Raw genomic sequence first — 15,851 nt, 5'->3', positions numbered from 1 at the left:
ATAATACTTATTTTTCAACCAAAAGAACCTGAAGTACTTCAATATCTCCTATGAGCTTCAAAGCTATTAAACTAACTACAATACCCCCTTACTTTTGAAGCACCTTGCAACAATATACTTTTAACATGTAGAAATTAACTATTCTTATTAAGAAAAAGTAGTCTTGAGATTTATTTCTTGGGAAGACCTTAACTATTACTGGTTCAGCAGATTTCAGAATTATAGAGCCATCAGGAATAATTGAGGTAGTAACAGGCTCTAGCCTACAATACCTCACTACTGAGGATAAAACCGTCTTTAATTCTATCATTGCAAATTTCTGACCTATAAAAATAATTCAAATCACAATACGATACAATATATACATACGATATATACAATAAAAAGATCAAATCTGCAAGGTACCTATGCAGTTTCTTGGACCAGCTGAAAATGGTATGTATGAAAATGGATGCCTCTTGACCCCAGGAGCAAATCTTTCAGGAATAAACTCCTTTGGATTGATCCAGTGCTTTTTTGATCGATGTATATAGTAAGTCAAAATCCCCACAGACTGGCCAGCGGGAATAATAGTGTTTTCATCTACAGAAAAAAATATAAATACTAGAGTTATTAGAAGTTAAATTTTAATTTTAATCAAAAAGTTAAATTATTTTTACAGATTATACCAATTTTTAGATCGTCCGTCAATAATCTAGAATAAACAGGTGCACTGGGATATAATCTCAATGTTTCTTTGATAATCATCTCTAAATAAATCATTTTTTGGAGATCATGGGTTGTTGGCACTTTTTTATTATCCCCAAATATTTCAATATATGCTTTGTCCTAAAATATAAACAATGGACTCTAATGAAAAATAATATATGCATAAAATATACAGAGAATAACACAAACATGCAGATAATAGTGTTATTCCCAAGAATTGAAGTGTGTTAATATAGTATCACTTGCTAAATCATTAAATATACTATCACTTACCTGGACATCTGGATGATTAGCGAGCAGAAAAAGTGCAAATGTTAGAGCAGCTGAAACTGTATCATAGCCCTGCAACACCATTATACAATATTATTCAAAATTTTATAAATTTAAATTGAATTTTTCTATTAAGTTTGTGAATAACTGAAATTATTTTGTTGCTTAAAATTTTGTTTAAATACAAAAGTTTAGTTATTTTATTGATTTGCAACTATTACTGACCGTTTGAATGAATAGAGTCAGAGACAAGGCAAGAAACCGAGAGCTATGGCAATCCTCGTTAGATGATCCTCTATACTGATAGGTATTATCAGTACATATATGCATCAATTTGTGAGTGACTCAGAAGAAGAAAATTAGGAGTGAAATTTTGCTGTTACCCTTAAGAGGATTTAAGATTAGAAAAATAAAAAGATTCCATTTTTTAATATCCTATTGAATAAATTGGACCTAAATGCATAACAAGGAACCAACCAATATTTTCTTTAGTTCTATTTTCTAAGCTTTGTCAATAATTTTTTTTCATTTCACAATGAAAATACAAGATTCTACCTTTATCAAATTGTGATATATAGAAATACTGGTCCTTGGGTTACATTGCAAAATGAAAATTCTTGAAAAAAGTTAAAGATATAGCTTATGAAACTCAATTTTACAAAAATGTTAGTTGATTCCTCATTGCATATATGGGTTCAATTGAAATATTCTAAATAACCTTTGAGTATATTATATATATATAAATACTTTTTTTTAATTTTTTCAGTTTGGAATTAAATATCTTAGATTTGCAACTAAAATGTTAAACTGTTTGAGATAACATATAGTTTTTTTAATTATTCTATAATTATTTTTTGCCAAACATAAGACTAAGTTTTAGAATATTAACAGATTTATCATTCAAATACCGCAAACATGAAAGTATCCACTTCTTCTCTAATATCAACTTCTGTGAATAAACCTGGATTGGAATAATCCAACTCAAGTAAGGTGTCCAGGAAAGCTTTTCTTTGAACTAAATAAAAAAGATTAAAGTTTTATTCATATGTATAAATTATACGATATATTTGAAATATGTCTATATGTATTTCTATTATGCTATATGCTTATAGAGCTTATAGAGCAAAAATATAATTTTATTTAAAGATGATTGCATTACGAAAATTTTATTTTATATAAAATTATAGAAATGACATTTTTGGATCATTCTCTCTTCAATGTATGATTTATGGCACTAGTGAATTTAGGTCTTTGCTATTAATATATTTAAATGAAAAAAAACTATTTATTTAGGATAAGAGACGTACTGCAGACCCACTCATTTCGAACAGATGTTTTATTGGAGTAACAGGTAATAAAAAATTCTCAAAGTTCGATTTCCTTACACCTATGGAGTGTCTCAGGGTTAATTTTAACAAATTTGAATGTACCTACCAACGACATAACAGAGAGGCAGAAAAAATTGGGGCGGTATTTTGGATAAGAATACTCAGTAATACTAAGTACTTTATAAAAAATGAATTTATCTTCACCACTTATATTTTACATCATTATAATGTCTGTCTCATATTTTTAGACTCACAACCCTGGCACATTTGAAAACTCTTCCAATTGCGAATAACGAGCATGATAGAAAAATTAGTTTAGTTAAAAACACTGGGAAATTCCCAACAAATCTGTCTGTAGCCTCCTAGGTTTAGCTAGCTTATTTGTTTTCATTTGGTTAGCAACCAATTGTTGGTATTCGTGATCGTCTCTATCTATTTCCTCACAATCCTAGTCGATTTTGCCTAACCTTGGGGAGTACGTCAAAATCTAATTTTACAATTAACTTATGCGCCATTAGAAGTTATAATCATTATTTAAGAGCTAGAACTCATTAAGTCATCACAAACCTATACATCACAACCCTGGAGTATGTAGGTTTACCATGATGAGAAATGCCAACTATACATTGTTTCTTAAGCAAACTAAGATTAATTATATAGAAAATATAAATAAAATTCTTATTATGAAGTAATGGAATTATTAAAAATACACTTACTCAATTAAATTTTGATTTGAATTATTTTCAGCTTTCTTAAAGTGCAAATGTTTTTTTAGCTTAGAATATTTTGGAAAATGATTTTATTCTCATTCTTTATAATTGTATTTTAAGTAATTTGAAAGTGATTTTAATTGTATTCATCTTTTTTTGTGTTTTACTGGAATAAAGTAGGTAGTTTGAGGTATGCACAGGAACAAGGAAAGAATGAAAAACCCTGGTCATTCAAATAAATTTGTTGTAAATAGTACTGTTAACAATGTTTAAAAATTAAGTTGTAAGTATTTTTTGAACAGTATAATTCAATTACATTTATTTTTATTTATATTATTTTTGTCACAATTATTGTTTATTTGAAAAGAAACATATGTATTTTATATATGTATTATAATGATTAAGTAGGAGAAACCGTAGCTAAGGCATTACCTAGCAACAACAAACTAGACAACTAATTAACTAATAAATAAATTTTAGTTTTACTGAAAAATTAACTGTTCTAGTTATGAAGTCAGTTGGATTTTTAAAAAGTTATGACTTTTTATCATACAGTTTGGTGATTTGAGATATTAAGACTGTTAATACATTATGATGTTGTGGATTTTCTGTCATTTACTAACAACCCTGGACTTAACATCACAACAAAGGTAAGAAATAAAATGCAATATATTTGCAAATTATACTAAAATGAAAATATTTTACTTATTTTAATGATATGAAAATATAGAACTTGTAGAGAATGAACCATTTGCTAATTCAAGCATACGAGGAAGTCCTAGTTGTGAATAGTATACTTTTTTTTTCCAATATCTATTGTTATTCCACACATAACGCCATAATATATAATTACCTTGTGAATAGTATTTGAGTTTTATGAGTGTTTAATTTAGTTACATTTATATTTATTTATATTATTTTAATTGGATTTAGTTATTTGAAAAGAAAAATAAGTAATTACATTTGTGTGTTATAATGAGTAATAGAGAGTTGCTAAGGGCTGATAATTGTCTAAGACATTGCCTAGCAACGGAACAACCATCTCGGTTTTTAGTGGAATTCCGGTTAATTAGTGGCCATAGTAGCGTCTAAACAGCCCTGTCTGCCTTTATAATTTAATAGTTTGGACATTTTTAGTGAGTTAACTGTCACTACAGTTCAGAACCAGACCACTTCTGTATTTCAACTGTAATATGAGAATTACTGGCCCTGACCGTGTGTAACCAGTCCGGTCTGCATTCATTTGGGTATTATTTATTCACATTTTGAGTGTGTTAACAGACATTACAGTCTGAAACCAGACCTTATCTGCGTTTTGACTTGGATATAAATTGAAAACACAAGACCCTGTCTGTCCTTAATAACAGCCAGTGTGGTCATCTTGGCTTTTGGGACATTTTGACTGTCTGTGAGCCATTACACCAACTTTGGACCAGTTTAAAAATTGCAGCGGTTTATGGAGCTACAGAGCTGAGACCTACACATCTCAGCAGCATTCTTCCTCTGACCTATCGGAGTGAAGCAACCTTACGTCTACTAGTATTTATTTTATATATTTATTTGTTTTTTTTGTAAATTAGTTTCTTTTCGCTTTCATAATTTCTCTAACTGCTTTATTTTTTATCTGAGAGGCCTTTTTTATTTTTACTTGTATTCATTATAAGTCATATTTTGTCTATTTTAGTTTTAGTTTTCAAATGTTTAAATTGAACCAAATAAATGTTGAATTCAAACCAGCTAGTTGTTTGTTCTTTTTAAAGCCTTCCAACAAAAAGACACAGTCAATTTGAGGTGGCTTTAACATCTATATATCAAATTTGTGAATATCCATATTTTAAAAAGTTTCATTTCAGACTTGAAATAGTATTAAATTTAATTTTTATTGAAGTTCGAATTTCTAAGTGCCTATGGGAAATTATATTTTTCAAAACAATAAATAATTATGAGAAAAAAGTATGCTTACTCTTTCTTGAAGTATTATTATTTTCAGATTCCAATTTTTCAGATTGAAATAATTCTTTTTTTTTTTTAATGACCTGAAAATAAATAAAAAATTAATTATAGGTATTTACTTAAATTGATAAAATTGAAAATCCCAGTTTTAGGCTCAATTTATACTTAATTAATTTATAAATACTTAAAAAAAAATAATAAAAACACGAATTCATTATATAAAAACTGAATTGCTCATTTCATTTAGTAGTAAAAGTGAATATGAGATATGGTAGTTAAAAAAGTTAATATGTGTAAATAAAACACAAGCTATCTATGTTGAACTATCATTTTATACTTTAAAACAATAATATCACTGAATAAGATATAAATAAACAAAATATAATAATATACTACAATATCATGTTAATAAAACACGTTAAGTCTTGTGAGATCATTAATATTTTAAAGTAATCAGCTAATAAACCATAAATTAATAAAAAGTCAAAAATAGTTTCTTTTCGCACCCTCTTTCACAAAATCACATTGTCATCGTATTAAATAAAAGGTTTGTGTAGAATCTCAAGTTCAGAATTAGAATAAAAAATTCTATCTGATCTAATGAATAATGCAAGTGACCAAATTTTAAAATTTTGATATAAAAATTGATACCTGCTCAGCAAAACTATGAAGAACATCAATTGCTTTGAAAAACATTTTTCCAGACTCTGTAAGACGATAAATGAATTCTGGAAAGAGCCATAAATGGAGGTATCTGTACACAATACCATCTATAACACTGAAACAGAAAATATGGAATGTTTTGTGACCAGATAAATCTGATATTATGTATTGGCATGCATGTTTTTTTAAAAATTAGCAATCAAATCTGATGCAAACTTTATTATACTATATATTCTGTATTACTGGACATAAATATTTACGTTCTGGTTGCTGATATGAATTCATTCTGCTGCTTATCTTTAACATTCAGTTCAACACCCATAGCTGTTTCTGAAATGGAAGTAATATATACCAAAATTCTTTCTATACAAAAATAAACATTTGTGATATGAATCTCACCACATATTATTTTAAGAGCCAATGAGTGAACAATTTCCTGAATTTCAGTTGGTTTCCCAGCAGTAGCAAGTAATGACAAAACAAAAGCCTCAGCATTTCGGCACATACTTTCTTGAGATGTTTCAAGTATCTTGAAGTGAAAACTAGGAGTTAAGAGTTTCCTGCGCACATGCCATTTTTTACCTTTAAATATAATTGTATAATTAAAATTTGGAGCTGAACCAGAAATTTAGGTAAGGCTTCATATTTTCCAAAAAAATATATTGAAATTAAAGTTACAAGACCACAAAATTTTGAAGGTTTCTGATTTAATGTAAAAATGATTTGCTATGGTTTATTTTGATCCTACAGTTTTTATATCTTATTACACAAGCTGTGATATATAATAGGACAGCCATAAAGAGTTTCTCAGAGATGAAAACTATGTTTCATCACAGAAAAAAACTGGAATGGACTGGGTGTGTGAACATACCAACTCCATTTATGTCATATGTAATTTTTTTATAGTAAAACAATGTATTAATAAATATTAAACTATGCACAAACTATTTATTATTTATCAGAGTATATAATTTATACAATTGTGAATAAACCTTTTGACTTACCACTAGATAATAAAAGTCCTTCATTAAGCCAAGGCCTGAAGAATGAATATTCAAAATAACCTTTATTTATATATGTTGAGCTGCTCAGTACAGGCTGAAAGGTAGGATTACAGAATAAGTGAAGCTGTTAAACTATCACTAGTAATTAAAAATGTTTAATTTTATAATTTGCATTAAGTGCAAAATTAATGACATTGTAAGAATATCATTAATGATATTTATTAAATAAATATAATCTCTTACCATTCTCAGTCCTGTAATTAAAACAACAAAAGGTCAATAAAATAAAGAAATTACCCAGAAATTGAACAAGAATAAAGGGGTCAGAGAAGCTTGGATGATGGAAGTTTCCAGGATGATAGGAATTGAATGTGATACTGAAAAGGAAGTGTATCATAATACATATCTGCAGCAATCATTGATTCCTGTTTACTTTATTTTTCAATATATGAATGACCTTCAAAATTAGTCAACAAATCCTATTGCTTAAATAAACTTTGTTTAAGATAAATGTAAAAAATATATAAATATATATACAACTTATAATTCAGACAAGAAATACAAAATAAATTAATTAAAAAAAAAATAATATATAAAAAAATCTGAGTTTCGTTTCACTATATTGACCTTCTGCAGCCATAATAAAGTATATTCTTTCACAAAAGTTTGGTAAATTATATCTGTCACCCTGTGCAGACCCCATCAACCAACAACTTCAGCAAAAAAAAAAAACGAATACATACTTTTCTACATGATTACATGATTTCTGATTTCGAATAATTGGCCCTCCCTCCGACTAAAGGAAATACTGAATGATTGGTAAGGTTCTTAAACTGCAAGCTTCAACAAGATTTTTCCTATGTATTGGTATACTCCCCTTTTCCTGTCAATTTTAATAGGATTAAGATATTTTCCAGAACTAAAATTTACTTCATAAATAAGCCCTGAAAACTAGGTTTTCTAAGTAATTAATATTTGGAATTCAAAGATGAGTTAGAAGTAACCATACGAAAAGTAAATTTTCTGGGTTATAAAAGTAATAGCAGTTTTAAATGTATACAATTAGCTCCAGCCAAAACAAATACACCATTTTTCTTTAAATAGGAAAGATGAAGATTAACAAGGAAACGATAAAACTAAGCCTTTGCTCTATATTTGCTATAAAATTATGACTAAAACAAATGAACATAGTGTTTCTTTGAAAAATTATATTCTAAAGAACTTAGTTACCGAAAAATAGCGAATTAATTAGAAATAAGTTTCAATACTGGTCAAAATATTGTTAAAAGTTTAGGAACACTGGTTCGATTTAAAACAAACCTCGTTCAGGATGGCCATCAAAATTTAGTGAATGAAGATAAAGGATGTAGGGTGAGGTCTCACTACATCAGCTGCCAGGATAGCAGAATAGGTTCCTTCAACTTCCAAAATCACCAATAACAAAATATAAACAATAAGAATTGCTATTCACAAATGTAAATTATTACGGTAGGGTTCAAAGGAAATAAACCTTATATTACCAAAACACACTGAAAAATCCATGTCAAATGCCAAATGTTCATAAAGGATTAGAATTTTGGAAAAATGTTAATTTTTTTTTAAGATGGAAGTAAATTTAATATTTTCTGATCAGATGGCCACAAGTACGCTTGGCGAAAACCTAATACCGAGTTTCAGCCTCGATATGTGAGACCCACCAGAGTCCAAGTTTGTGGTTGCATGTCGTAGAATGGTAGAGGAAACATGGCCTTTAGTCATGGTATTATGAATGCAGAAAAATATGTCGACATTTTGCGGTGTAAACTAAAAAGTAGTGTCGAAAAATGGGGATCAAAGATACCTTTCTCTTCCAACGAGACAATGACACCAAGCATATGGCTAGCAAAACGAAAGAGTGAATGTTGCACAATATTCCTAGGCAACTTAGGCCACCACTGGCTTTGGATATCAATACTATAGAAAACATATCGTACTTATTGGATCCGAACATAAAAAAAAGGTGTGTGCAGCTGTGTGATTAGCAACCCAAAGAAGTTGGGCAACACAACTTTGTATTTTAATTACGTTTTTCCTTCCTCCTTTTCATTGTTTCCACTCACTAAATATCATCAAATCGCACAAAGGGCATTGGAGAGACATTAAATAATATTTAAAATTTACTGTTTTTATCTCTGATGAGACAATAGATATAATATTTGACATTTTAGTCCTTCTGGCGATAGTTGTTGATATTTTTTATTGACATTAGAAAAATGCACTATTGAGAAAAAACAATTTTTTTTAGGTTCAGTTTACCAAACTAATGATTGAAACTCAACTGTATCAACTCAATTGTTTGAAAACAAAAATAATAATACGATTCATGAACTTAAACAGTTTTACATTTTTTAATTCTATTTTTTTAAAAATAAACCTTGCATAAATAAAACTATATCGAATGTGATTGTTGAATTTATGAGATTTCTAGTAGAAATTTCAAATTTCGTTTTTAATTTTCAGTGTCACTTAAAATTAGTTCATACATGAGTAGATTTTGGGGAAAAAATATACATTGATTGGACTTAATTAAAGACGAAAAGTATATACTGTTGTATATACAAATGCGTTGTTCTCATGTCAAAATTAAAACTGGTTTATTTAATGCTCCAATACCTTTCCCTATACATCCTGGCTGATTCATGTGGGGATTCCGCCCTAATAATATTTTTAGTTTTATTCATATCCTCCATGTAGGGCAGTTAAAACTCCCGTTTGACCAAGGAGAATTTAATCATTTATTTTTATTTTGACACACATTTTTGACCGTGGATTCCACTTGAAACACCATCTTAACTTCATTGGCTCTTACTGCAAAATGTTAGGAAAAATAAAATACATATCAATATTTTTTATAACCTTCTAATGTTTTGCAGTAAGGACCAATTAAGTGAAGACAATGAATAAGGCAGTTGTCTAATAAAGAGTTCTTCCCTCTCAATTTTTGAAATATCCCCTGATCTATATACTCTGTATTCCTTATTATTAAATTATTCCCTATAATATGACGAACTTTTTTTTTTTTTACTGTTACGCTGTGAGATTGATTTCAAAAATTATAGCATCAAGAGCCGATATATCCATTACACTATTTGGAAACAAGTAGACAATAATAAATAGTTCTAATAATATTCCATTTTCCTTACCTCCACTAATTCTGGTTCTGATAAAATTACGTATATCATGCCAAGAACTTCCACTTTGTAAATTCCACCATAAATGTCCTTCCATTCTTTGAATTGGGGCAAGATATCTGGACATTGTAGATGAATAATAAATTAGTAAATAAAAGAAAAACTTTTAAAAAAAATATAATCAGATATTTGACATTATTAAAATGTTTTGATCTTTTTTATATCGTATATAGTATAATTATATAATTCTTTTTACCCCTCTCCTAGCCTTTTCTGGCATATGGGGTGTGAGAGCAGAGGGAGTGCGCTTGGGTTGCCTATGCCACTGTTGCCAAAAACACATTTAATACATTACATACATACAGCCCAGCACTTGGTTGTGCGCTTTACTGAAGGGGCTGCACCTAGCCCACTGCATTCGTCTTGCATCCGTACAGTCCTCCTGCTCCGCATTCCTCCTGTTTGCCAGCCCGGTAGAGCCCTCCTGGTCTCAGGGTCAGCTTCCTCTTCTTCTGATGGCTCACCGGAACTGGGCGGTCAAGCTCTTCCTAAAGTAAAGTATGAGGGTCCACTATCTTCCATCCGTAGATGAACACACAGGAGAAGGGATAGTAAGTGCCAGTCTTTGAATTCTAATGTGTTGTTTCTACACCTTTTTTCCTTTTCATTAAGTTTTAAGCCCGTCACTCTGTTAGTGGTACCGAAACTGGAGAAGAATTAGAATGCAGAAGAATCCCAAGCCTAGTTACATTTTTAAAATTATTTTTTCTTTTTCTTCTCGGAAGTGACCATTGACTTTTTTTGTTTGCTTGTTTTTTACTTCAAAATAATGATTTCAAGGGTTGTAATCATTGTAAAAAATTATATATAACATCATATTTTATTTTTCATTTCGATCTTAATTGTTAAAATAATGTTAATAAAACTTTAATTTTCAAATTTCTTTAATTTATATTTTAATTCAAACAAAATACGCTTTAATTCTTGTAATGGAAGATCATTCGTTGACCGCTAATTACAGAAAGATGGTCCGGATGGAAGTCAATAAAGGTATAAAAATAAAAAAATATTTATTACTCCACTTTGCAGGGCTAAATCCTGGAAGTTATAAAAATCAAAGTGAAAATTTGAACACTTTCCAGGATTCAGCCCTGCAAAGTGAACTTCGGTTACTAATAAATAGTTTTTCTACCATTTTTGCACATTTTTTTACCACCATCCGAACCATCTTCCTACAATTTTATTCCTTTGTCTTATGATTAAAACATTATTGAAAATTTTAAATTAGATTTCTTAAAACACAAAAGCGAATAAATGAAGAGCAAGAATTGGCCACGTGATATTGTTTCTGTAGAACAGTTTCGAAAAATGCCACGATTCTCATTTCATATTTTATATTTCATAATATTATAAGTAAATATCTTGGAATTATGTTATTGAAATTCTTTACATTTTAACAAACTATTGCAATTAATAGCTTTATATTAGAAACAAAAAGCATTTCGCACAAAATTCTAGTGACTTTAAAATTACGGCTTGTCACATTCTTAGTCTTTGAAATGTTTCAGGTAATATTTTAGTATCTTTATCATCCTGAAGATATTTCAATATAATAAAAAAGTTATAAATGTAGATGCAATATACATAAATACAAAATACTTCTTTACTTTTACAATATCACTCTTTATTTAATTAATTCAATTTTAGGTAAAATTAATTACCTTTACCAGTTTTCCTCCACAAGGTGAGTGCTATTCCAAAGAACGGAAGTGATGGAGGTCCAGGTAATGTGGATCGCCTCCAGTATTTGATCAAGAAGCCGATGAAGAGAGCACAGACGGTGCAGGGGACAATCCTAATGTAACAGACATCTTCAACTACTAAACGATGCTAAATCATTACGACTGTATTTGAACATCTTTCGTCCCCCCACCTACCGTTTAGCAATGGAGTTTCCAATACTCCGAACATTTTCTGAAAACACAGATAAAGCTGATAAAAGCATCTAGAAAAAAATATAGATTGCACGTTCCATATTTATCTAATTGGCTTAGAAAAACAATTTGAACAAAATACACAAATAGAATGATATTTAAACTTAAAATTTAAAAATATTCTTATGTTAATTAACAGTAATATAAATTAGTTTATTCTTAACCCATTTGATCCCAATTTTCAACATTGTTACTTTCAATTGCAATTAGGTACAATAATTTATTATTTTAATGAAAATATAATTTCAACTCCAAATCACCGCTTGAGGAGATATTAAGAGGGACTGACAGTTTTTTTTAGAGGAACAGTTCCATTAAGAAAGAATCTACCAATAATTACATATCCCACATTAGTTATAATTTTATAGTTAATAAGTTTTAAAAAAATATCAAGATTCCTTTTAAATATACAACAAAATTTTTTTTGTTAAAATTATATATAGAACAATTGTTACTTTTCGTATCCCAAACAATTTTATTTCAATTTCCATTGATACTGATTTTTTTTTTTTACATTAGCAATGCTCTCCATTCATTTTGCTTAAAAATTTAGACCAGTATTAAAAATAGTACAACCCCTAACCTCATCTCATACGTTTCATCTATTGAAATTTATTGTAGATCAGATTCAAAAGAATTTTGGGCTCAGCTTGAAAAAATCATTCACCATTAACATTTCTATAAGCGTTATAAATGACATCCTAGATTTTGTAATTATTTTATTCCCTAAAGATACTATTTATATTTAAGAGACTTGATATGTCTCGTGATTTCACGCACGTTAAGTTTAGATTTACCATGCATGTGATGAGTATATGACCAAGTGCTGATTAACTGAATAATATCAGAAATTGTTTTGAAAAATAAAAACCCTAAAAAAAAAAAAAAATTTAGTTTGATGGATATTTCAATAATAGAGGGAAAATAGGAAACATAATATTTATTTCACTCCATTTCCAAGTGAAGAACACGAAAGAAGAACTTCTATTTAACTTTTCGCTTCCAAACTATCAGAACACGCCTTGATCCTCAACTCTTTGAATTTTAAAAGTCTTTCATCTTTGAAAGACTCTGCTTAGGAACTCCTAACCATAAAAACGAGTCTGATTTCAAAACCTATCCATATACACTTTCAATCGAACTCTTTTTACCATAATAATGATAAAACTTTATTTCTCTTACGCACAGATATGTCTTCGTTCTAAAAAAACATCTATTTTCTTCCGTTTTTTATATCAATTTTCTGTTGCTTTATTTCTATATTTTATATGTATCCTTTTGTTTTACCCTAATCTATTTCATTTTCTGTTTTCTTTTGACAGAAAACATTTTACTCACTTCTATTTATCCTATTTCCCGAATTGCATTTTGTTTTAATACCAAAGGAACGTATATTTGAAAACTTCAACGAGTTACTTTTTTTTCAATGAATAATACTATTCAGTAAAATATTAACTTAAAAATTGAATGAGACCAGCCTATTGGAATTGGACAACATCACTTGTTTCCGGGTGTTCACTAATTAGATTCTATATTTACAGATTATATGCATTAACTGATTTTAAATGTGTCCCTATTTCTTAGAGAATGATAAACATTAGACTTGGTTGTTATGTAATAAAAGTCAATAAGTTAAAAATTGTTGAAAAATACGTTAGGCCTCCTTTCACCATCGAGCTAGCTGGTATAAAAAAGTTGGTACTGCATCTGTTCCGGTGACACATCTGAAACTACGACCGGCTGACTACCTTGTTGCGGTTACATTAAAAATTGTGATTATTAAATTACCATACTTTAATTTATTATTTAATTACTTTATTCAAAAATATTATTCTATTCCTATTTCTCTAGAGAGATTTATTGGCAAGATAGTATTTCAATATCATCATAGAAATTGACACTGGTTTATGAAAATTACTTACGTAAACTTGATTTTTTTTTTATTTCATTAATTTTTTTGTTCATTGTTATTTAAAATCTCTCAAATATATTATCCAATGTGTGTTTAAATTATTTTTCTTTATTGAAGATTTCTAATTCTCAATTGAAAATTATCGAGGAGAAACTATAGTCACCCTAACCTCCACTCTGTTCCACATTCAGTTATCCTGAGGACTATCGAGGAACATTTCGCAAAAAGGTACAGCAGATTATGAACATATTGCGACAGTAAAAATAAGACAACAAAAATCTGTGATAAAATTCAGCAAGCCTAATGTTGCCTTATGCTCAGAATGTTTTGAACGATTTCATACCAAAAGGATTTATAGTTAGTAGTAATTCTAGTTTTATTTTCCTTTCTATCCGCATAGTAATTTTTTTAATTGTTTGTGTAATATAATTAGTGGTAAAGTTAGTCTTAATTCAATTCCAATACATACAATAGTTGTAATTTAATTTTAATATATTAAAAATAAAAATCTGTACCGCAACAATCTATGGAGGGTCAGGGCCTCAGTATTTTGTAAGGAAGTACTGTTACTAGACCAACGGTTGTGCAAGGAGGGGATTTGGTCACGATCACGCTCGACCATCAAATTTTTACTCAATGAATACTACCCATTTCATGAGGCTGGGTGGACTCACTAGTACAGTGAAACAGAAAATAAAGATCTGCCACAGCGGGATTCGAACCGGGTCATTGGAATTAGTAATATAGTGCCTTTCCAATGAGTTATCCACTCCCACATTAATAAATACTGTATTTATAATTTAGGTAGTTTTAAGGATTATCGTTTTACCTCTTTTCGGTGCGTGTTACATTACGGTCCCCCCCTCCCTACCGCAATAGTAGTTTTGTTATATTTTAAGTTTGCTGTTTATATCTGAATAATGACTGTTTAAGTTTTGGTTCAATTTTCAAATTAACTGCTCATTTAATGTTTTTATTATTTAAATGGCCTCAATTTTTTTTTTTTTTTTTTTGAGGTTTGATTCCACATTTTTTTTTTAAATTATTTATGTCTCGTATTTTATTGGGTTTTAATTTATTTGAAGTCTCTTCTATGTGTATTCCTTAGTAATAGGAATAATGTTTAATTATATTTTCTTCTTTTTTTTTTTATCCTTCATATTATTTAAGTAATTTCTCAATTTTCCAATATTAAATTTATTCAATAATCAGCAATGAAATTAACAAATCCTTCTGTCATATAACCAAATTTCAATATATTGTATAATTTATATGAAAAACCACATTGCTGAAAGGGAAGGTAATCATATATATTTATAAACTAAGGTATGAGCTAATATGAAGAACACAGAAAGAGAATATAAACAAGTGAATATTAAATATACAAATTTTTAAATTTATTTAGGTATATAAATCGATCACAATTAGATAGGTACAAATATTGTTGCTTGTTGCTTCCGAGACAGGAGATGGATAATTATTTCTTAAGAACTTATTCGATTGGATACAAGTGATGGATTTTGTTTGTCAAGGTTTCACAACACATCTTCCTAGAAGAAGATTTTTACAACCCCACTGGCTTTTGTGGTAGACAATGAATTTGCATAAGCCATACAAAGCTAGGGTTGAAGAAGGGTTGTCGGGTTGACAAATCAAAATTTCAAATTAATATCAGCCTTATATACACACATTCGCAATATTGTGGGCAGTATTCAATTTGAATAGTATTGTAGAACTTCAATTTTATGAGGATGGTTTCATTTCAATGTTATTCTGCTAATATTTTTGTTGGTTTATTAATATTACTGAAAATCTACTATCAAGATCCTATTTTCAAAATCCAGCTTCCCTTCCAAATTTTAGGAAGTAATTCAGATGAATTGCTGATTTGAAAACTAGTATAATGTGATTTCATACTTTAATACCTGTAGTTGGCCTGATAGTAGAGTTTGTAAATTGAAATTTCAAATTGTAGAAAGTTAAAAATGTCTACCAAAAATAGTATCAGCCTTAAATTTAAATAATTAAATACACACATTTGGGTAGTATAGGACTTCAGTATAAGTCTTGGGCAGACTGTTAAAAAAATAACAAAAGTTTATCAAATAAGTGTGATTATATCAAGTTACATTTTTAAAA

General features: G+C 29.0%; 1 protein-coding gene across 1 annotated transcript; it reads right to left on the bottom strand.

The window, feature by feature from the left end:
- Positions 1-26: 26 nt before the first annotated feature.
- On the bottom strand, positions 27-11,811 carry LOC112449711 (cytochrome P450 4C1-like). The gene is made up of 12 exons (NM_001363005.1): positions 11,528-11,811; positions 9,819-9,925; positions 6,637-6,730; positions 6,032-6,214; positions 5,893-5,962; positions 5,621-5,747; positions 4,980-5,052; positions 1,887-1,993; positions 982-1,050; positions 669-828; positions 406-582; positions 27-324 (listed from the first exon to the last, which is right to left on the bottom strand). Exons 2-12 carry the CDS (start codon positions 9,855-9,857, stop codon positions 89-91), a joined length of 1,335 nt encoding a protein of 444 aa, NP_001349934.1. The 5' UTR covers positions 9,858-9,925; positions 11,528-11,811; the 3' UTR covers positions 27-88.
- Between the last annotated feature and the right edge of the window lie 4,040 nt (positions 11,812-15,851).

Source organism: Halyomorpha halys, unplaced genomic scaffold (genome assembly GCF_000696795.3).
Source record: "Halyomorpha halys isolate HHAL.00 unplaced genomic scaffold, Hhal_1.1 Scaffold499.1, whole genome shotgun sequence".
Taxonomy (NCBI): domain Eukaryota; kingdom Metazoa; phylum Arthropoda; class Insecta; order Hemiptera; family Pentatomidae; genus Halyomorpha; species Halyomorpha halys.
The sequence above is the reverse complement of the archived record's forward strand: the minus strand, read 5'-3'. Positions and strand labels throughout refer to the sequence as shown.